Genomic DNA, 22,366 nt, shown 5'->3' on the forward strand with positions numbered 1-22,366 from the left:
AGCCCCTGTTTGATGGTTCACCCAGAAGCACTGGGCTTTTACTCTGAGGGGCGAGCCACTGTCCTGAAACTCAGCCCAAGAGTTGTAGACTTCTTGTGCCAAAGCCATGGGCACAGGGAGCAGTGGGCTCAGGGCTCAGCCTGAATCAAGACCTTTGACCTCTCTGCACCCATCTGGGCTGGGGGCAAAGCCCCTTCACACAGGCCTCAGAAACCAGCATGAGTGAGAGATGTCCCATGTGGCTGCCCTACTGTATCCTCATCCCCCACAGGATTTTGATCTCCCCAAAGTCTACATAGGCACTGGATTTGGGTGTCTGGGGCCCCTTCTCTCCAGCTAAACAGACATCATCCTGTATACTGAGTGGGCCACTCCCTGGCTGGGGTGGTGGAGGCTCTGTCCCAAGTTTCCCTCCAGGAGGGCCCTAATCTTTTAGGTGCCAAGCCAGAGGTAGACAGGTCTGGGCCCTGTCAGCCTGGGTGTCTGGTCAGGTGGGAGACCTGTCCACCCATAGCTTCTGGTCTCAGGGCAAGCCTCTGTCTCTTTTCTACTGGAAGAAAATGAGTTTTATCATCTTTTAGAAATAATTCACTATTGAAGAAATAAACCTTTTCTAAAAGTGGGAAGAAAATAAAATTTATTCTTACATGCTTCTCATCAGAATTTTTTTCTTTAAAGATGCTAAATGGGTCTAAAGTTAATGTTTAAAAACAATCTTTTAAAGTTGTTATATTTGCAGTTACATAGATAAGGGAGGGAAGGAAGAGTGTTTCTCAGAAGCTTAGCAACCTTATGGAAGTCCATTTATTCCTTGCTGGTGTTTTTTTTTTTTTTTTTTTTTTTTTGTTTGTTTTGTTTTAAAACTACAACTACCAATTGCCAGTATCTTTCCTAGGAACAAAGTTGAGATTTTGCTTTGAAACCTGAATAGGTTGCAGGGCAAATCTTTTCTTCAGTTGAATAATTCATTGGGACTTTCATCCCATATATGCCAGAAAATCCTTTTTATAAATGCTCATGTTGGGTAACATTGAAGTAATTTTTAGTTAACCTATTTTCTGCAGGGTATACTTGGAGGGCCTTTGACTGTATCTGGAAACAAATAAAATAGAGACCCCTTAACAGGTACATTGTGTGTATTTCATAATACAGAGACAAAAAACTGGCCTCTTTAGCAAAAGGGCAAGGATATCATACAAACTAGAGCATAGGTCAGCCAACATTTTTGTGAAGTATCAGACAGATAATAAATATTTGAGGTTTTGTGGGTCTTACAGACTCTGTTGAAACTATTCAACTTTGTAGTGCAAAAGTAGCCATAGACAATATGGAAATGAATAGGCATGGCTGTGTTCCAATAAAACTTTACTTACAAAAACAGGTGGAAAACATATTTGGACTATGGGCAGTAGTTTACCAACTCCTGAGCTAGAGTGTTGAAGGCCTCCTCATCTTTTTTATTGTACCCCAAAGTACAACTGATTCCCATAGCCCAGTTCCCAATGGTCCACTTACACTTAAAACAGCCAACAAAGCCATTAGACCAAAGATTAACATGATTTATCAGTTTAAGCAACTTTTCTACCAAGAACTTCAACTCTGATACTGAAATTTCAATTAATACAGTATATAAGTATTAAAAGTAAAAACTCTTGATATATGCATAAAATTACTTATCCATTTTTAAAATTTTTAAATTTCTTTATTGATTAAGGTATTACATATGTGTCCTTATCCCCCCCAATGCCCCCCTACCCCCACTCTCTGTTTAAAAATCAATAAAATATAAAAAAATTTAATATATTTTATTGATTTTTAAACAGAGAGGATGGGGGAGGGATAGAGAGATAGAAACATAGATGACAAGGAAACATCATTGATTGGCTGCTTCCTGCATGCCTCCAAGCTCTAGCATGTGCCATGACCAGGAATTGAACCAGTGACCTCTTGGTTCCTGGGTCAATGCTCAACTGCTGAGCCACACCATCCAGGCTATTACTTTTCACGTTTTGAAAATAAATCTTGCTTGTATAAACTGATTTAGTGTGTGTGCATATAGTCGACACCTATAATTTCTTTCCCTCACCCCTCTATTCTTCAAGTTCATCCTTTAGTCTTGTTGAGGGCATGGTGAGTTCATAAATGTGCTGGGAGCACAGTAGTAGCAGAGCAACGAGGAAACAACCTCCTTTTTACTTTTAGCCTAACTGTGGCTAGTCAGCTCCCATTTCTGCATTAGTCTCCATTTCCCTTAAGGAATATAGATTGAAACCTGCAAGAAGTGGAGGCTTCTAGTTTCTGGCAGGATATCATGGGATTTCTGGTGCCAAAAGAGTTGGTTCCCTGGTGAGGTTGTTTTCAACAGACACTAAAACAAACAATCAATTCATCTACTTAATTAGGGAAAGCATTACTCTAACCAGCTTTCTGACATCTGTTATTCAAGATGACCAGTTTTTTTTATTTTTTACTAAATGTTCAATTTTCAAATAGTTATCAAACATCTTGTAAACACAACACTAAAGTAGACATTAGTCACCAGTTCAAATATAGATGAAGCACAAAAATAATGAAATTATGGAGAATTCAGTAAAGAGGAGGGAGGAAGAAGAAGAGTTACACAATATATGAAAGTAAAATGTGTTGTTGTTTTTCTTGAATCAAAACCAGATGATATTTTTCTACTATATTCTACCAGGAGCATACTATCAGGAGAAAGCTCACATAAGCAAATTTCACACTCACACAAATACAAAGTCTTTGTGGAGCATTCTTTCAACAGAAAGTTTTCTTGTTTTCTAAATTATCCAACCTTAACTTGTTTTACTTGCAATTGTTTCTTATGTTCTCCTTTTTTTTTTTTTTGTATATTTTCAAATGTGCATTAGTTCCATTGACTGAATGTTCCTATGTTTTTCAAAAAAATTATTAAACTACTAGAGGCCCGGTGCATGAATCCATGCACCAGTGGGGTCCCTTGGCCTGGCCTACGGGATCAGGCCAAAATCAGCTCTCCGACATCCCCCAAGGGGTCCCAGATTGTGAGAGGGTGCAGGCCAGGCCAAGGGATTCCACCAGTGCATGATTAGCGGGGAAGGATGCGGGAGGTTGGCCAGTCTGGGAGGGACTGTGGCAGGTCTCCAGGGCGTGTCTGGCCCATCTTGCTCAGTTACGGTCGGCCGGACCCCAGCAGCAAGCTAACCTACCAGTCAGAGCGTCTTCCTCCTGGTGGTCAGTGCATGTCATAGCAAGCAGTTGAATGGTTTAGAATATCATTAGCATATTAGACTTTGATTGGTTGAACAGGCGACCAAATGACCAGACACTTAGCATATTAGGCTTTTATTATATAGGATTAAAGGGAACAGAATAAAATGATTCATTCCTCTGATGAGTATTTCTTTTTATATCAATGGAGTCATACTAAGACTTGGATAATCTAAAATATTTTGTTACCTTCCTCTTCTCTCTTCCCATGATCCAATTCTGACCTGCCACACCATGTTTTTCTGTTTTTTACATCGGCTTTCATAGGTTTCAACAAAGAAGGGAGCCCAGAGAGCCAAACCAATGTGAGACAAGTGGTTGTTTCATTCTTTCTGGCCCAAGGCAGGAGGGAAAATATCCTCATTTCAAAAATAGCATGTTCTCAAGAGATTTTCCATCTCAATTTTTAAAAATAGTGGGCAGTCTTAGCTCAAGATGGCAAAATCTACTATGGCACTCCTGGAATTAGCACCCAATTAACTAGGTGTACGTGAGGTTTTCAACATTCTAGTAGAGCGGTTTGTTTTCGTTTTAGAAAAAGACAATATCCTGTTTCTAAGCTATAATAATACTTGAGGTCCTATGGAAAAGCTTGAAGGATTTGTATACAAGAAGTGGCTTTCAATAATTAAGTTCATTATTAATTATGTTCATGAGTCAACGCTAAGTGCATTAGTTATGGATTTAAAGCTGTGGTGAAAAATGTTTTGTGCACAGCTTCATGTTCTCATATTAAAGAAGTTAAGCCTTCATTTCACTAGGCAATGGGAAGATAATTCCAGCCAAATCTAAACTTTGCTTTTGTTTTAATTCAGGATTCATAGTAGCCAGGTGGTATGAAAAGAGACAGGTCAAAGAGGCACACGTCACACACTCTCCAGGAGAAAAGCAACCATTTTTCTCTATGAAGCTAATTTATCTGGTAACATATAATGTGCATAAGAACTAACCTGAGTCATTGCAAATAGATGACAAATTGCAGCTATTTCTCTGGGGTTTGACTCCTGCAAAGGAAACACAACCCAGCTGATTAAGCATGTCAACACCTTCACTTGTATATACTAGTACATTGTCAAGAGAATTAATAAATTTAAGCATCAAATGTGGACCAAAAATGTTATAAGTTGGATATAATTGGCTGGATGAATTCCACAAAGACTAAAGGAAGGAGAGTTTCCATTTCTTAGTTGGTTAGCTATGAACTTAATTCTTTACTATTCTTTAGTATGTTAGTGTCTGATCCCCTACTCCTCCCTGTAATTTCTTGTCCCATTCCCAATTAATCCCTCTCCTGTCCAATACAACAGAACAGTATGAATACAAATCTCTCATATAGGCTTTAAATGAAATAGCCCTTACTCTTACATTCTGCTTTCTTTCCAGGTAGGGGAGTACATTCTAATGATGGTCTCAGCTCCTCATGCAAATGTATGTGTGAAATAACATCAAAGTCATGATATCATTTCACATGGGCAAAACTATAAAATTCAAAAATATTTGCTAATTTCTACCATATTCTGTAGGCTTTATGAGGTTCTAAATATGGATCCTGCCCTCAAGGAGCTTACAATCTAATGCGTGATACTAGGCAGTTAAAAAAAAGTTATAGTAAAGACAAAATGGAGTAATGACCAGGACAACAGACTACACAGGCATACACAGTAGGCAGAGATGAATGGGAGATGAAACAAGCCACATTAGAACAAAAAGCCAGATATATTAACCTGAAAAACATTTTCACCAAAGGTGAAAAGAGAAGTACATCTCTGATTTGAAAAGAGTTCAGGGTTTACTACTCTAAGAATCTTTCCTTCATTAATTACATCCTTTTGGCAGAGTATAAGAAATCTTCATTAAATGTGAGGGGAAAATGCTACTAAGCAAACTACCAAGGGGAAAAGGTTGTTATAGTAAGGAATATTTTTGTATCTTGCTATGTCTGGTTCTGTCAAAATTATGTACACAGTGCTTGATTGCTATTTTATTTCCTTTGCAGTTTATGAGTGCTTAATTCTTTCCTAAGAGAACTAGTTTGAACATGAACTAAAATTACAATTTAAATTAGTGTGTATGATATGAATTAGTGTATGATATGAATGTGTATGAATTAGTGTGTCTGCCAGAATGATTTGGTTGACATTTGGTGTGTAGGCATCATGGTTCAGCTAAAGTTTTGACTATGTGAGCAAACTAAATTTAGGTGCCAAAAGTTACCAGACACGTAGTGTTCTATGTTGTTCCACAGCAAAGTGACCCATATCAAAAGAGAAAGATTTCATTTTAAATATACTTGCTAATGGATATAACTCACTAGAAATATACTATGCAATTAGACAATATATAGATGGTGAGTAATAGTGCTTTAATGTTTCTTACAACTATTGGTCTATTGCTTACTAAGCTTTTCATTCTATCACATCTCATCTTTCTCTAAATTTTAGTGGCTCCTTCATTTCCAGTGCTGTTTGTCTTCTGCTTATTTATACTGAGAATTTTCTTTCCTATTGCTAGGACTATTATATCTGTAACTAGAGGCCCAGTGCATGATTGAATCATGCACATTTAGGGGGGGAGCTGGGTGCCTGTCCGCTGGTGCACCAGGCCTTTCAGAAGCCTCCGGCGCAGCAGAGGCTTCTGAAAGGCCTGGTGCCTGAGCGGACAGGCACCCAGCTCCCCCGCTTTTGATGGTCCGCGGTGGGACGTGAGCTCGCTGCCCCAGAGGCCCCTTCTGTGCCGCAGCACAGCCATGGCGCAGACGCTGAGCTCGAGCCGCCGCTGGCAACGCGAGCTCAGTGTCCCGCCGGCCCAATCAGCCACCCGGCCACCCCAAGTCCCGCCCCCTTGCACCTCCTGGCCAATCGGGGGCACAGCGAAGGCATGGTCAATTTGCATATTTGTCTATTATTAGGTAGGATTTCCTCCAAGTACATGGCCACAGGTTGTCCTTCAAATCATCAGTGAGAAAACTTTGTCTGTAAAGGGTCAAACAGTAAATATTTTAGGCTTTGTGGGCCATCTAATCCCCATTGCAACTACTCAACCCTATCATTCATTATAGTGGAAAAGTAGCCATAAGACAATATGTAAAAAAAAAATGGGCACAGTACTTTTCTAATAAAACTTTATTTACGAAAAAGAAAAAAAAAGTGGATTTGGCCCATAGCTCATAGTTTGCCAATCTCTGCTTTAAATCAATCAGAAACTTTTAAGTATATCATGTATCCCTAGTCTTGCACTAGGTACTTAAAAGCACATCTTTTTTTATTACTTAAAAAAGAGATTGGGATTCACTTCTTTAAGAATCTTTCCTTCATAAAATGCATCCCATTGATAATTGTCAGTCCTTCTATCTCCTATGCTTCTTAACCATGTCAGAAATAGTTGCCTTTATGTTCACACTACATGTTCATGTTAATTATCTGTTTATTTGCCTTATCTCACCGCACAGACTAGAAGATTCTTGAGGGTGGGCATTGTGCCTAATCATTGCTATTATAACCACAAACACTTAGTACAACTTCAGGTACCCAGTGAATAAACATCTATTCATTAAAAACCAGTTTCATTTTTTAAAAGGTAGGAAAAAGAGAGAAAGAAAACATTAACATGAACCATTTGTTTAATTTTACTTTAGTTATAAAAAAAGAAAGTCTTGATATTGATAAGTCATACCTGATGCATTGAAGGTTTTTACTATAGTGATTTTAGTTTTTTCTGCAAAGAAGCAATTTAAATATTAGAGCAGAATTGTTGCTTGTTTTTTAAAAAAACAATTTGCCATGAGTATAATTTTGGTGAAGTGCTAAGAAAATCATACTGTTGATACCTTTAAGACACTATTGGTCATCTCAGCAGAATGAATGGGAATCACATACACAGGTCATATAGCATTGGCACAGGGTAGGTCTGGGATTTAGATTCCCATGTTTACCCAGTTAGATCACACCCATTACACACCCACTGCTTGTGTAATTCTACTGCAGTTTCCATGCTCTGCTGCTGCTAGACAAATTAATGCAGACTTATACTTCAGATATGTAAAATTAAGTCACTATCAGGACCTTCAGGTATTAGGTTGTAAAGAGCAGTGTTTCAGAATAAAAATTAAAGGTAACAGTAAGCACAGAATCTAAAATATTGCTATCATGTTCTACAATCAAGGAATTGCCCTGCCATTTTCTCTAAGAGTTAATACAATACTATTCCAATCTTATTGATAGATAAAATTATTCTCAGAGAGGGCGAGACTATCCAACTACAGTCATACAACAGGCTCACAGCAGAACCAAGACATAACTGTTCAGTCAGTGACTCACAGGTTAATATTAAAACACACTGAAAAAGCAAATCTTAGAAATATCTTTCCAACACACTTTTGGGACAGAGCCCATGGTTCATTTCCCAGATTATGGAGAACCAGGTTCATAAATCCTGGCTCTAAGGATGGTCAATTAGAAGAAGCTGTGTTCAGGGCACATATTTATAAAGAAGCTCTGTCTCCTAGGGTGAATGACAAATTCTGAAGAAAACACAAAGCTCAGATCTTAGAAAAGCACTTAAGAATTATGTCGTTAAAGTGACACTTTCAGAAACCTCATTTGTGTGTGCGTTATTGATGAGTTTCTGTTTCAATGTGTGACTGACCCATCGGCAATGATTGGTGGTAATTATAGAGGCTGCTAGCATTTATATTATCACAAAGAATCCTTTAAATACATTATTTTGTTTACCCTATACTTTCCTTTCTAGAATAATCAAGATACAACTGCAAAATGAGCTTCTAGTTCTAGTAATTCAATCTCACTAATCAAAAATTCAAAATAGAACTTATGGAATTGAGAGAAAGTTTAATAATATATGATACAGACTCCGCTTTCAGCAAAGGTACAGCAACATGGACATTCATGTCCACTATCATGCCCGGTACAAGCTTTCTAGAAGGTAACTGGGCAGTAGGTATCAAGGGCTCTAAGATATCAAAATGCTGACCCATTAAATCCAATCCTTGGTATGCATCCTATGGAAACCAGGATGAATGCAAAGATGTTAGCACAAGGATATTTATAGCAACAATTTCTACTAAAAAATAGAAACAACTCTGATAATGGAGTATTATCAGGTCATTAATAGCAAGGGACTCTAGAAAATACTTATAACTTAATATGAAGTCAAAAGGGTGAGATATAACAATGTACTTAAACTATGACAGTGTATATGTACATATGATACTGAATGGAAATATACCAAATTAACAGTAATAGTCTTAGGAAAATAACACTAAAGATGAGTTACATTTTCTTTATTTTTTGTATATTTTCCATTTTTATGAGCTAAGATATTATTATTATTATTATTATTATTATTATACTAAAAATATTATTTTAAGTGGAGTGCTATTGCCATAGCAGTTTGGAAGATCAGGAGTGTGTGGACACCAGAATTACAGTCCAATGTCAAAATAAAACAAGTAATAAATCAACAGCTGAAGGCATAGGAAGTGGGCAAGGAGATAACCTTTACTAATCCAAAAGACCACACAAGTGAGAAACTCAAGAAGCCACAGAAGACAGATATTATGTTTATAAATAACTTGATATTACCTGTCTTGTTTAAAGTAGATAACACGGTTGAAGTAGCATCTGAAATAAAATAATAAAAATTAACCTAACCATTGGCATGATTAATAAACACATGCATCTTCCTAGGTTCCCTAAACATTTCACTCTTCCCCAAACCCTGGAGAAGTTAGAGCATGTTGCAAAAGCCAACTGACATTACCAAATGTATTTGCTGCCCTCCCCTTCACAACACTATCCATTCTCCAACCCCCAGAGACAATTCCTGAGAAAATATTCATTTGTTCAAAATGTGTTTCCTAAACACATGTTATATGTCTAAAACATAGCAACACTCCTGTAATTATTACATTTAAATAAACTCATTTATATAGTTTAATATTTTGTCCTTTTTTCTCTATTATAATGAAAGTCCATAAGGGATATGATATTTTTACAGTTAATACTAACTTTATAGTACTCTGGTTGCTTAATATATTTTTACCTAATGTAGTTCATTCTTATGAAAGTAATTCTAGTTTAAATTTGGAATTCTTGATTATATTCAACTAAATTTTAGGGAAACCTCATTTTCATCTTGTTTCACTTAAAATTCAATTTAAAATCTATTCTATTGGTATTTATTTTAATGGAAAGCATTCTAGAATTTATTATTCTGGATGAAACTTTAGGGGGGAACGGCATGTATTACATTATCACACTTTTTAACCACACAAAATAGGACCCAAAAATTACTGCCAAAGCTATTTTGAAGATGTGCTTTCACTGTAAAAAGTAATTGCATATAAAAATGACAATGCCTGGCCCTTCCCATTAGATCAAAATTGAATTTATACCAGTTTCGATCAGTGTGAGCTGCATTTATGATTGTTTAGCTCTTAGCTGCCAAACACATAGTGAGCTTTTATTTTGACTAAAGGGATTGTGAAAAGTATTGGGTTTTGACTGCAATAAGATGGAAGGCTATCTACCCACAAAGGGGAGGGAACAGAATGTGCTGCCCTGCCCACCTCCCTCGAATATAACCCAGTTCTTTGTCCTTTTCTTCAGCATAATGGGGCTTGTTTTTTATTTTATTTTATACTATTTTAAAATGATAAATCATCTGTAAAAAGGCTGTCTTTGAACACTTTGTGCCTCCAAATCCATGCTGAATCATATTGAAGTCACTGGATGTGCTTTTCACATTTAAACAATCTGTCATATAAAAAAATGTGTTGGAATTGTGTTGGTGAGCAAGCGAAATGGGGTACTCAAAATGTGGTCAAAATTTCTTTTAAAAAATAGATTTTTATTGCTTTCAGAGAGGAACGGAGAGAGAAATAGAAACATCGATGAGAGAGAATCATTGATTGGCTGCCTCCTGCACACCCTACACTGAGACCGCAACCTGGGCATGTGCCCTGAATGTGACCTCCTGGTTCATAGATCAATGCTCAACCACTAAGCCATGCTGGCAGGGCAACATTTATTTTCTCTTACAGAACAGTTAGAATGATGGAGGGCTGTCTTCCCTCCTTGATAATAAGAATTTTCTCATTTAAACAGAAAGTTTAGATTGCCCTCTAGGTTGTCAGTCTTGGGTTTCTTTGGGTTTTTCTTTTTTATTATTTGAATATGGAAGCCTGCAACACCATTCATTATACTTATATTCATATTAATGGTTATCAATTTTCACTTGCTTCAGAAAAATTCTTACCATTTAGGCTTGTAGTTTCAACCTCTTTTGTCCCAAGGGGAAAAAAACAATACAAAGATATAATTAAATAAAAAATTTAACAAATTGGGCTAAATCTAGATTTAAATTTTTTTCAAAATCTTGCCTGGAGTACCATTGGAGTATGGGACAAAACCAATAGGAGAGTCAGCTGCAGGAGAAAACACACACGTTTTTCAAATTAATACTTTGAAACAATTATTTATTGAATTTTAAGGAGTTAGATTTTGAGATATAATCATGAAAAGAAGTGGAAAACATGAGCCCAATATGTAATTAAATCTGCAAGTCCTATAATCACTTAGTATGCCTTTAATCAGAGAATTATAGAGAAAGAACCCAAGAGATGAAATGAGTGCAACTGTATCATTTTACAGATGAAGAACCTGAGGCTCATGATCACAAAGCCTGCTCCTACTTATGGGATATTATGGAAATAAGTTTAGGAACAACAACAAAATATAAGATATACTACTTTCAAAAATTTTCAGCCAAAGAGTTCTAAAAAACATTTTATACTTTAAATATTTTTCAAGCTACAATTATGACACATATTGGTACATTGGGTCCATTTGGTTATAATGACACCAAGCAATTCTTCCCATAGGATTAAAAAACAAAACAAAACATTGCTACACTCAATACTGTACTACCTAACACAATTTCCTGGTATGTTATTTAAAAATATGGCTGCTATTAAGACAATCAAGTTATAAATTTACTGTAGAATAATTCCACTTATGCTAAGGGCTCAGTCTACTACACACACTTTGCCAGTTTATATATTAAAAAGATCCAATGGCTTGACCTCTACATATACACAAGAAAAGTAAACACAAATATTTTACGGGGAAGCCAAGCTTTGCAGTAGGGAGTGTGATATTTAGCCCGTAAGGACAACATTTGGGTGTGTCAAGGCACTTGGCTGGACTGTCTGTTTTAGACCGCTCTTGCCTTGGCTGAAACACACACACCCTGTCTGTCCTACATTATTCATTCCATATTTTGTCATTTACTACATTTTTTAAATTACCAAGGATATTTTTTTTTTCAGAAGTAAGACAGTTCCTGAGCAGTAAGATTCAAAGTGTGGGCATGGAATCCTTTGCTCTTGTGGCAGAACAAAATAATTGGTCAAAGCTGGTTTTTAATTAATGACTCTCGGTTCTTCTAAATATCGATGACTGGTGGTGCCATCCAAAGAAGAGGCCTGCAGGCACAGCTGCCCTTCCATCCCTGATGTGCACTGGCTCTTACCTTCCAATTAGTGCAGCTCTCCCCCAGACACCCAGAACCCAGGCTGTGACCGGACCCAAAGCCCCATATACCATTCCATGGAAACAGAATTTTGCAAAGATATTGCTCTGATTAAGTCTGATGAAGGCTATTGTACCAGAAGAAACATACAGTGGTTTATTTTACCCTAGAAGTTTCACAATGAGGGGGCAAAATGGCACAGTAAAAAGAGCTTGGGATTTGGAGACTTGCAATCCTGAGTTTGAATCTTTGCCCCATTGCTTAATAGCCCAGATAGTTATTACTTATTGAGGATTTACTCCATGCCAGGCACATGTTTTATCTCATTTAATCTCCAAAATTACCCTATGAAACAGTTACTATCGTTCTTCCCAATTTACAAAGAAGAAACAGAGGCACAAGAAAGGTGAAGGAACTTGCCCAAAGTCACACAGCTAGCAATGGGGGTAGGAGAATGGTGGCTGAATTCAAACCCAAGTAGTCTGGCTTCAGAGAATGTGTGAACATGGACAAGTTTTATCCTCTCTGACCCACAGTTTTTCATCTCTAACATCAATATAATGATTCCTATGTTGCAAGATTGGAAGCAAAATGAAACGTCTGAAGACTCCCAGACATGTAGTACATGCACTGAGAAGTAATAGCTATTATTATTTTGTTTAAATGAATTAATAACAATAGAATCTCATTTTCACACAACTAAGAATACAGTGTGAGGTGACTCACTCCTTACCACAAAAGATTGTTCTGTAATATATGGTATACCAGAAAGAATACAGAAGTAAGAGTCAGAGAAGCCACCTCTGTGTGATGTGGGGCAAGAACTGTGTGACCCTAGACAAGGTACTCAGGTGCTCCACGCTTCATGTCATCAACTAAGTAATGTGGGGCTGGACCACTTTATCCCTGAGGTCCCATTCCAGCTAACAGTCTTGAATATAGGTTCTGTTCCTGGGTCCTAGGTTATAAATTTCTCTTTACTGTGTTTGCCTCCCCATTCTTATGAGTGCTAAGCTCTCATAAGCCCTTTGAAAAATATTCATTCAATGAGGGTACATAGGAAGTTTAAGAGAACATCTCATCCTTCAAATATAGGAACATTAGCATGTTTATGTTCTTTTTTAAAAATATATATTTCTTTATTGATTTCAGAGAGGAAGGGAGAGGGAGAGAGAGATAGAAACATCAATGATGAGAGAGAATCATTGACCGGCTGCCTCCTGCACATCCCCTACTGGGGTTTGAGCCTACAACCCAGGCATGTGCCCTTGGCTGGAATCGAACCCAGGACCCTTCAGTCCGCAGGCTGATGCTCTATCCACTGAGCCAAACCAGCTAGGGCAGCATGTTTATGTTCTTGATGCTCTTTAGGAGACTTGTGAACTATAATACTAAAAACAACATTGAAGAACTTAAACAGTTACTGTAATGAAAATCCACAGTTTACTCCCCAGCTTTGTCCAGCAATGTGTGGGAACAATATGCTTGTCCTCTTATGTTTGCTACTGGCTTTTCAGTTATAGATTTAATTCAGAGTTTAACGTAATTAAGAGTCATGAAAAAACAACCACAACACCACAACAATTTTGTTGTATCTGACTACATGCCATATTGCATGGAGAACTTTTAGACTATTTTCCTGAAATTTCCCAAAAGTCATGAAATAACAGTCTTACCAGACGGTGTTAACAAACTGGGATTATCAGCATTGTCTGTTGAGGAAAAAGGTGATTTAAAATTAGTTTAGTTTGTATAAATCCATAGGAGAGTAACATCTAAAAAGGGAGTGAATGTAAAATGAGTTGCAAATAGCTACCAAAAGAGGACAGTATGTTAATTTACTATTATTTTTAACAGCCTTATCAGTACTTCTTTTCAATTCTCTATAAAGGCATATCTCAGGTGAAGCAATTCTTCCAATTAACTGTTAACCGTGTCTATATACTTTGTTATATAATGGTTTAGTATGTTTTAAACTAAAAATGATTAATAAGACCTTTAGTTGTTGGCTAACATTCATTATAATTTGTAAAAGTAAGTGTATACATCTGCATAAATTAAATTCCCATTAACTGTGCTTCCATTTATACCTATTAGCACAGACTTTATATTATTAAGCTACTTCTTTCTTATGAGTTAAACTAAATCAGACACCTCTGGGTGTATAATCTACAAGAACTGCTGTATTATTTATTTGGGGGGGATAGTCAGATTCCGTAAAAGCAAAGTAATTCTATTTTTTATCTATGAACAATAATACATACTTATTGGAGAAACTTCAGAAATTATAGATAAACAAAAAGGAGAAAATTAAAACCACCTATAATTTCACCCCAGAGATAAATTACATTAACATTCTGACATATATTCTTTTCTCTTTCTATGTATATATGTATATGTGTATATGTGTATGTATATCTAAATCTATATCTATATCTAAATCTATATCTATATCTATATCTATATCTATATCTATATCTATATCTATATCTATCTATATATATATATCTATACTGTTAACCCTAGAATAAAGTGGAGATTAGAGGCAACAATCTCCCGCTCAGTTGAAAACCCACATATAACTTTTGACTCCCAAAAAACTTAACTGGTAATAGCCTACTGTTGACCAGAAGAGGCCTTACTAATACATAAACAGTTGATTAACACATTTTTGTATATGTATTATGTGCTGTATTCTTACATAATGTAAAGTAAGCTAGAGAAAAGAAAATGTTATTAAGAAAATCATAAGGAAAATACATTTACAGTATTTATTGAAAATATCCACATATAAATGGATATAGTTCAAACCCATTTTGTTCAAGTTCAACTGTATATAGATAAATGGATATATATATATACATATATATGCATTTATATGTATGATAAGAAAGATCATTTCACACAAACTATAACCTGATTTTTCTCCATGTACCCAGAGTAGTTAATGACTTGATAGCTTAATTTAGTTGAAATTGCCTCCTCTTAGTCTCTTCCCCTCAATATATCCCTCATATTACTTTAATATTCTACCAGTCAAAGAATATGTTGAGTTAGCAGAAGTTTAATTTTTAAAATACTCTTGGAAAAGAGCTGGTTCTTTGAAAAGATAAACAAGAATGATAAACCTTTAACTAGACTTATCAAGAAAATAAGAGAGAGGACCCAAATAAATCAAATCAGAAATATAAGAGAGGCTATAACAACTGACACCACAGAAACACAGAGGATTACACAACAATATTATGAACAACTATATACCAATAAACTGGACAACCTGCAAGAAATATATAATCTCCCAAAACTGAATCAAGAATAAACAGAAAATCTGAACAGACCAATTACAACCAATGAAGTAGAAGCAGTAATCAAAAAACTTCCAATAACTTCCTAGACCACAGTTGAATTTTACCAAACATTCAAAGAAGAATTAAGATCAATCTTTCTCAAACTATTCCACAAAATTCAAGAGGAGGGAAGACTCCCAAACTCATTTTATGAGGCCAGCATTATCCTAATTCCAAAACCAGATAAAGACACTACAAAGAAAAAAAAAAAGTATAGGCCAATATCCCTGATGAACATAGATGCCAAAATCCTCATCAAAATATTAGCAAATCAAATCTAATAATACATTTAAAAGATCATAAATCGTGATCAAGTGGGATTTAGTCCTAGGATGCAAGGTTGGTACAATATCTACAAATCAAGTAATATGATACACCACACTGAGGAAGAGTTGAGTTCCAGGAAAGAAGGATAAAGAGTGATGCTGAAGGGCAAAAGAGGCTAATAATGGCTGCCATAGCCACCAATGGTTCCAACCTTCTCCATTGCTAAATCCTTTGAACAGAGCTGTGATTTGAGTTTCACCTCTTTCTTAGATGTTAGAGGACATGTACTAGTCAAGCATAAAATTGGTTGACCATCTCTGGGTTGGATAGGCATGGACTTACAATCAGGAGGTAAAACCTGATGAAAATTTAGCCCAATGGTTAGACCAGTCTAACCCACATGCAGAGCTGGCCTCTTCCATCATGGAACTTACAGAGCTCCCAGCAGCAATGTACAGTGATGAAGGGAGGGAATCTTGTAAATAGAAGCTAGAGATTTAAAAACTGTTTCTGCCCATTTTTTTTTCTTTTGTCATTTTTTTTTTCTTCTTCTAGGGGACTGATTGCTCAGTGACTAACATTTTATTCACTTTCTGCCTCTCATTATGATGCTCCACATCACTCCTCCTGTTGTAACATAGAGATGTCCCCATAGGCCTTACATTTCCTGAGTATCAGCCTCTGTTCTCTTGGGCTCTCTCCTAACTCACTTCCCATTTATTATAACCAAAGAGGTGGTCGTCATTTCCAGTGAGTCATATATTTGAGTTCCATGCTACTCTTAGGAGACAAAATATTTCCATTGTTAAAACGATTCATAAACAAAGAAAGGGAAAACAGTTAAATTTTTCAGATTTTCCTTTGGAAACCAACAAAGAGAAAATTTTAAAGCATTATTCATTTATTGACGTCTTGATTTAAGTCAATAAATAAAATTATTGTGATGTGTCTATAAAATTTACTCAGTATGACTCCCTAGTGATTTTTTTTTTTAAAAAAAAACAAAGTCCATATATTCCAATTATGATGAGCAGGAGTTTGGCACGCATAAACTTAGCATGGAAGCCAAACAGAGGAATTGGAAACTCAAGAAACTGGCTCCACTAATGGAGCCTCTTTCCCTAGTTTCCTCCCTGACACTTTGTTTCAAAATTATTGCTACCTCCCAAACTCCAATCCCACATGGCCAAGTGTGGTCTGACCACTGCCATGTAAATGCCTTACTGTCATTGCCTCTCCAACTCCATATATCTAAGAACTTATCTTTCATCACCTCACATCATTTTCATATCTAATCAGTTCTTGAATTTGACAGTATTGCTGGTAAAACCAGCCAAATAATTTAAGCTGGAAATTTCAGTATATTAGTTTCCTGTTGCTGTTGTAACAAATTGCCACAAATTTAGTGGTTTAAGACAACACAAACTTGTTATGTTAGAGTTCTATAGGTCACAAGTCTACTACATGTTTCATAAGACTAAAATCAAGGTGTTGACAGACTGTGTTCCTTTCTGGAGGCTCTAGTGGAGAATATACGTTCTGCTTTTTGAGGGTTTTGACAGAATTCAGTACCTTGAGGTTGTAGGACTGAGGTCCTCATTTTCTCACTAGCTTTAAATTGAGGAATTTACCAAAATCTGGAAGCCACCCACATTTCTCATGCCCCATTCTTCCATCTTCAAAGCTAGCAACTGTGGGATTGGGTGGGGAGTCCTTCTCATGTGGCATCCTTCTGACTCACTCTTCTTCCTTCCTCTTCCACTTTTAAGAACTCTTGTGATTAGACTGGGCCCATCTCCCAGTCCTTAACTTTAATTACACCCAGAAAGTCCCTTTTGCCATGTAAAATAATATATTTACAGATTCTAGGCATTGGGACATGGACATTTTGGGGGAGCCATTATTCTTCCTATCATACTCAGAAAGCCAGTATTTTAAAATTATGAAGAATATGAGTTACAAGGGTCCGCTTTTTATAAAGAAAAATCCCACAAGTGTTAAGCAAAGGATCCAGAAATTCAGAGTTAGTTTCAGCAATAGAGCTGAGTCTACAAACCAAATTGCTCCCAACTCCTCTCATTCCTCACCTTCCATCTCCATATCCAGTCAACCATCCTGTGCATTCTTTTCACTGTAACTTGGGATTGTTGCAAAGATTAGAGACATATTATGTATGTGTGATAATAGTGAAAAATGACTCCTGTGATCCAGGCTTAATGTACTAAGAGCTTCTTACACATTTTATTATTTAACTACCCAACAACTCTTTGAGATCTGTGAATTTATTAGCCTCAATCCTTTTTAGTGCTTGGGAAACTAAGGCTGGCAAAGTTTTGTTGTTGTTTTTTTTACTTTTTTAAAAAAATTTATTTTATTGATTTTTTACAGAGAGGAAGGGAGAAGGATAGAGAGTTAGAAACATCGATGAGAGAGAAACATCGATCAGCTGCCTCCTGCACACTCCCCTACTGGGGATGTGCCCACAACCAAGGTACATGCCCTTGACCGGAATCGAACCTGGGACCTTTCAGTCCGCAGGCCAACGCTCTATCCACTGAGCCAAACCGGTTTCAGCTGGCAAAGTTTATTGATGTGTTCATGGCCTCACCAGCAATTCACTGTAGAGCTGGGATTTGAACCCAGGTAGTCTGATATCAGAGCCTACCCTGTGAGCCTCTATTCTATCATGCTTTCAGTAACAAACCCTGCAGACCATAAACTAGTATATAAATATATGGTATTATTATAAATATTCTATAATCTCTCTCTCCTCTGTTCCTTTTCCCCAAGCTCACTGTCCCCTCCTGAGCCTAAGCCTTGACTGCCTCATACATGAGTGAAATATTAGAACCCTGGAATCTTTTCATTGGAAGGGATCTTAACATTCTTTGCCTCCAACTTCTTACCCAATGCAGTAAGCCATCCACCAAATGCACACCATTGGCTGACAATCCCAATTTAGCTCCTAAACAAGTTCTATCTTGCCTACACAGTGGGAATCACAGTGAAGTTTTTGAAAGTTTTAATTTCTTACCAACATTTATAAATCAGGAGATTTCAAATAAAATTTCAAACTTTCACCCTTCCAAAATTAGAAAGTTTAGAAGATGACTCCTTTATGTCAGCTCTCTAGCCCACTAAAGTATGTCCTGGCTACGGAAGCCAATGAAGATGGCTCTCTCATCTTTATATAGTAAAGTTTATTCACTGACTACATCATCTACTTGGCATTTGAATATACAGTATACTCTTAGGCATTGTTATTTAACTTTGTCATTTTATGTCTTGTTTTCCTAACTAGATGCTAAGCTGCTTGGTGCTTTATTTATTATCCTCCAGGAATTCAGTCCAGTGCCTTGTATCTAGTAGATGTTAAAAAAACATTTTTTGATTGATGACATTATTAAAGAGTCTCTATCAATCAGAGGTCAGTCAGGAACCCATGGCAGGTAGTTCAAGAGCAGGCATTTAATCCAAATATTGCAAGGGGTCAGGTCCCTGTGATATAAAGCAGAGCAGGGGAAAGATGAGGAATGGATCTGAGAGCCATGAAGCAGAATCCATGAATGAAAGAATTGAGAATTCTTTTTGGATGAACATTATTCAGAATCTGAAGTTTAGAGTAGTAGTTATAACTGCCAGTCACAGCAGATAGATTGCTTAACAAATTTTATACATGTGTGTTAAAATGATCCTTCAAGTATAGATCACACACAGTGACCTCAATAATGTACCTTTAATCAACTTTCCCTCTTTCCTTAATGCCCTCTCCCTGGTCCCTCACTCCTGATCCCTAGAATCATCTCCCAAACAAACTACCTGCACCCAAGTCATGCAGGTCATGTGTGGATGTTTCTGAAATTTACATTTTCCTCCCCACTGTTCGATACTATGGAGTATAAGACTTAAAATGTGGACTGGTTGGTTGTCTTAAACCTGTGACTGTGCTAATACTAATGAGTATTTACTTCCAATACATTCATCGCCAGGTTGGATGAGAAAGATAAAGGTTTAATCTTTATTAGTGGATCTAAAGAGGATCTGACTAACCCCCCTTGTGTGAATATTTTAGACCCAGCCAAAACTTGTAATCTGGTGGCAGTCCTTCTCTGGATTGAATTACTGTTTCATAGAGAGATGATCAAACTGAGGTGCCACGCCTAGGCAATCTTATATGGGAACCCTAAAAACAATATTATTTTGTTACTAGAGGCCCAGTGCATGATATTTGTGCACTGGGTGTAAGGGTCCCTCAGCCGGGCCTGCGCTCTCTTGCAGTCTGGGACCCCTCACTCCTTACTGTCCGCCTGCTCACTGTTCCTTACCACTCGGTTGGCTTCTCCTTAGTGCTGCCGTGAAGGTGGGAGAGGCTCCCGCCACCGCCACTGCGCTTGCCAGCTGTGAGCCAGGCTTCTGGCTGAGCAGCGCTCCCCCTGTGAGAGCACACTGACCACCAGGGGGCATCTCCTGCGTTGAACGTCTTCCCCCTGGTGGTCAGTGCGCATCATAGCGACTGGTTGTTCTGGTCATTCTGCCGTAACAGTTGCCTAGGCTTTTATTATATAGGCTAGAGGCCTGTTGCACAAAATTTGTGCAAGGGGCTCAGCCCCTGCTGCCGCAGTGGCTGCCTTGGCACCCGGCACCACAGCAGCCTCCTCTGCCGCCTCTGCCTCAGCCCCCGCCATTGCGGCTTCATCCTGATGGTTGTCCACAAGGATGTCTGGTCAATTAGCATATTAGGCTTTTATTATTATAGCTTATATTGTTGCTTCAGAGCTTGGGACAACACTCTTCCAAGAACTGCATTTTCAGGTTTTACTATATAACCAACAACATGAATGAAAACATTTCTTCTTTGTCATAGCCTAAATGTGTTTACTTGAGCTGTGACCATTTCATGTCAAACTGCTCAATAAATACTCTGACATAACATTTTTATCAAATGATTAGTAATGACATCATTTAAGAAAACTTCAGTTTCTGGCTGATGGAACTTCCCAAACTACAAATGATTGACAATTCTAGGTGGGCCTTGGCCAAATGGGAAGAGAGTAAGATGTGTTCTAGGTCCCCCGGCTCCTGTTTTTTGCTCTTCTCCAATCCTCTCACAGTGCCACCCACCCATCTCCTTGTCCTTTCCTCCTCCAGAACTGATCTTGGCTCTCTCAGGGGTTTATGGGCCACCCCTCCTCCAAGGGTCAAGAGATGCATTTCAGAGTATCCATACATTCCCTGAAATAGAATACAAATTTCTGTGTGTATTCATATGCATTTTTTTTCAGGGAAGAGTAGAGTCCCAAAAAAGAGTCAATATTTAATTAATAAGCATTTATATAGCATTACTATGACCAGGCATTCCATAAATATTAATTCATTTGGTCCTCATAAAAAACATATTAAGTAAGTTACCCTTATTTTACAGGTAGGGGCAGAAACTGAGGCACAAGGAGGTCAAGTAATGTGACCAAGATTACTAGTAAAAGGACAGAACTAGAATCTAAACATAGGTACTCTAGCCCCACACTACACTGGACTACTTATTTTTGGCTGGGGTCTGAAAAACTAAAGCACCACTGACCTACTGGCTATCCATTCTGTTCCCCAGGGATGGATGTGCACTTTAGGGAGGATAAGGTGGAGGATATTGGGGCATTATCCCCCCTTCCTTGTGCCCCTGAAGTTAGATACATAGACAGTAATCTAGGCTGCTGGTCAAGGCTAGTGCACATAATGCTAGCCATGATTTGTGTTCACTCTACTTGTGAAGGCTGGTAGCTTCTGGAACTATTTCAGTCCAATATGTAAATGTGGCTTAGTGCTACAGGGGCCTGGCTGGCTAGAGGGAGGCAGACTGCCTTTATTGAACACTTACTACACTGGTGTTATACCCTGCTTCTTCGTGGAATCTCCCTACATTCCCATGAAACAAATGACCCTCTACCCAGACCTCATCTCCCCTTTCCCTCTCCTCACTCAGCCATACTGGTTTCCCTGCTGTTTCCCTACACACAGGGCATATCCCCATTTTAGTGCTTTTACACTTGCTGGTCCCTCTGCCTGGGTCACTGTTCCTCTAGAGAGCCCCTTGGTTTGCCCTGGCACCTCCTTCAAATTTTGCTCAAATGTCACCTTTTCTAAGGAGTTGATCCAGACCACTCTATTTAAAAACCACATCACTTTCCCCCTTAGCCTGATCATTTCCATACTCTTATTCACAGCACTCCTTGCCAACTAATGAGTACATATATTATAACCTATGTGTGTACAAATACACATAAAGCCCCAAAAGTGGGTGTCTTCTAACATTTTGTGCCCTAGACCCCTCACTTGCTTCATCCTAGTCCCAGCCCTCCGTAATATAGAAGACTTTTTTTTGCCTAGAAAAAACAATTTTCACCCCCATGGGACAATATTGCCCCCGTAGAGAATGCATACTCTAGGATTATCTCTGTTTCCTCCTGAAAAGATACAGCTTATAAAAGCAATACTTGCTTGGGTGCACCCTCCTCCCTGAGTCCCACTAATGTCTAGGGTGACTCTGCTATTGGTTGACATATTCTTTCATGCCAAAGCACCTATAATTTATGGGTTAGTGTGAGTTTCTTATGGTAGAGTTTTGAGTGCAGAAGCACTTGGTAAGATGGAGGTGAGGGCACTAGGGGTGAGGATATGGAGTTTCTGGTATCCCTTAGATCACACCACTCTTTGCCAGCTCTCAGTTGAGCAATAATCCCTTGGCATCTTAGTTTAGGTTATCTGGGGGTGCAGAGTCTATGATAAGGACTCAGTAACAAATGGACTCTCCATTCTCCCTTCTCCCCAGCCCTGCCCCATTATCCCCTATCCCCAGCCCCTGATACAGAACAATATTTTTATATAGCTATGAAATAAACAAGGAGCATGATCTGAAGTGGGAAGGCCAGAGTGGGCTACTG

The 22,366-nt window shown here is 37.8% G+C and overlaps 1 protein-coding gene across 1 annotated transcript in view; it reads right to left on the reverse strand.

Moving 5' to 3' along the window:
- Nucleotides 1-22,366, reverse strand: part of ADGRG2 (adhesion G protein-coupled receptor G2) — a 117,671-nt gene that overhangs the window by 36,762 nt on the left and 58,543 nt on the right. The window contains exons 4-9 of the mRNA XM_054720648.1: nt 13,494-13,529; nt 10,667-10,711; nt 10,543-10,566; nt 8,868-8,906; nt 6,940-6,981; nt 4,218-4,271 (exon numbers count right to left, since the gene is read on the reverse strand). Of these exons, the coding sequence (XP_054576623.1) occupies nt 4,218-4,271; nt 6,940-6,981; nt 8,868-8,906; nt 10,543-10,566; nt 10,667-10,711; nt 13,494-13,529 (240 nt within the window). The remainder of the gene's footprint in view (nt 1-4,217; nt 4,272-6,939; nt 6,982-8,867; nt 8,907-10,542; nt 10,567-10,666; nt 10,712-13,493; nt 13,530-22,366) is intronic.

This window comes from Eptesicus fuscus, chromosome 1 (genome assembly GCF_027574615.1).
Source record: "Eptesicus fuscus isolate TK198812 chromosome 1, DD_ASM_mEF_20220401, whole genome shotgun sequence".
In the NCBI taxonomy this organism is placed as follows: Eukaryota; Metazoa; Chordata; class Mammalia; order Chiroptera; family Vespertilionidae; genus Eptesicus; species Eptesicus fuscus.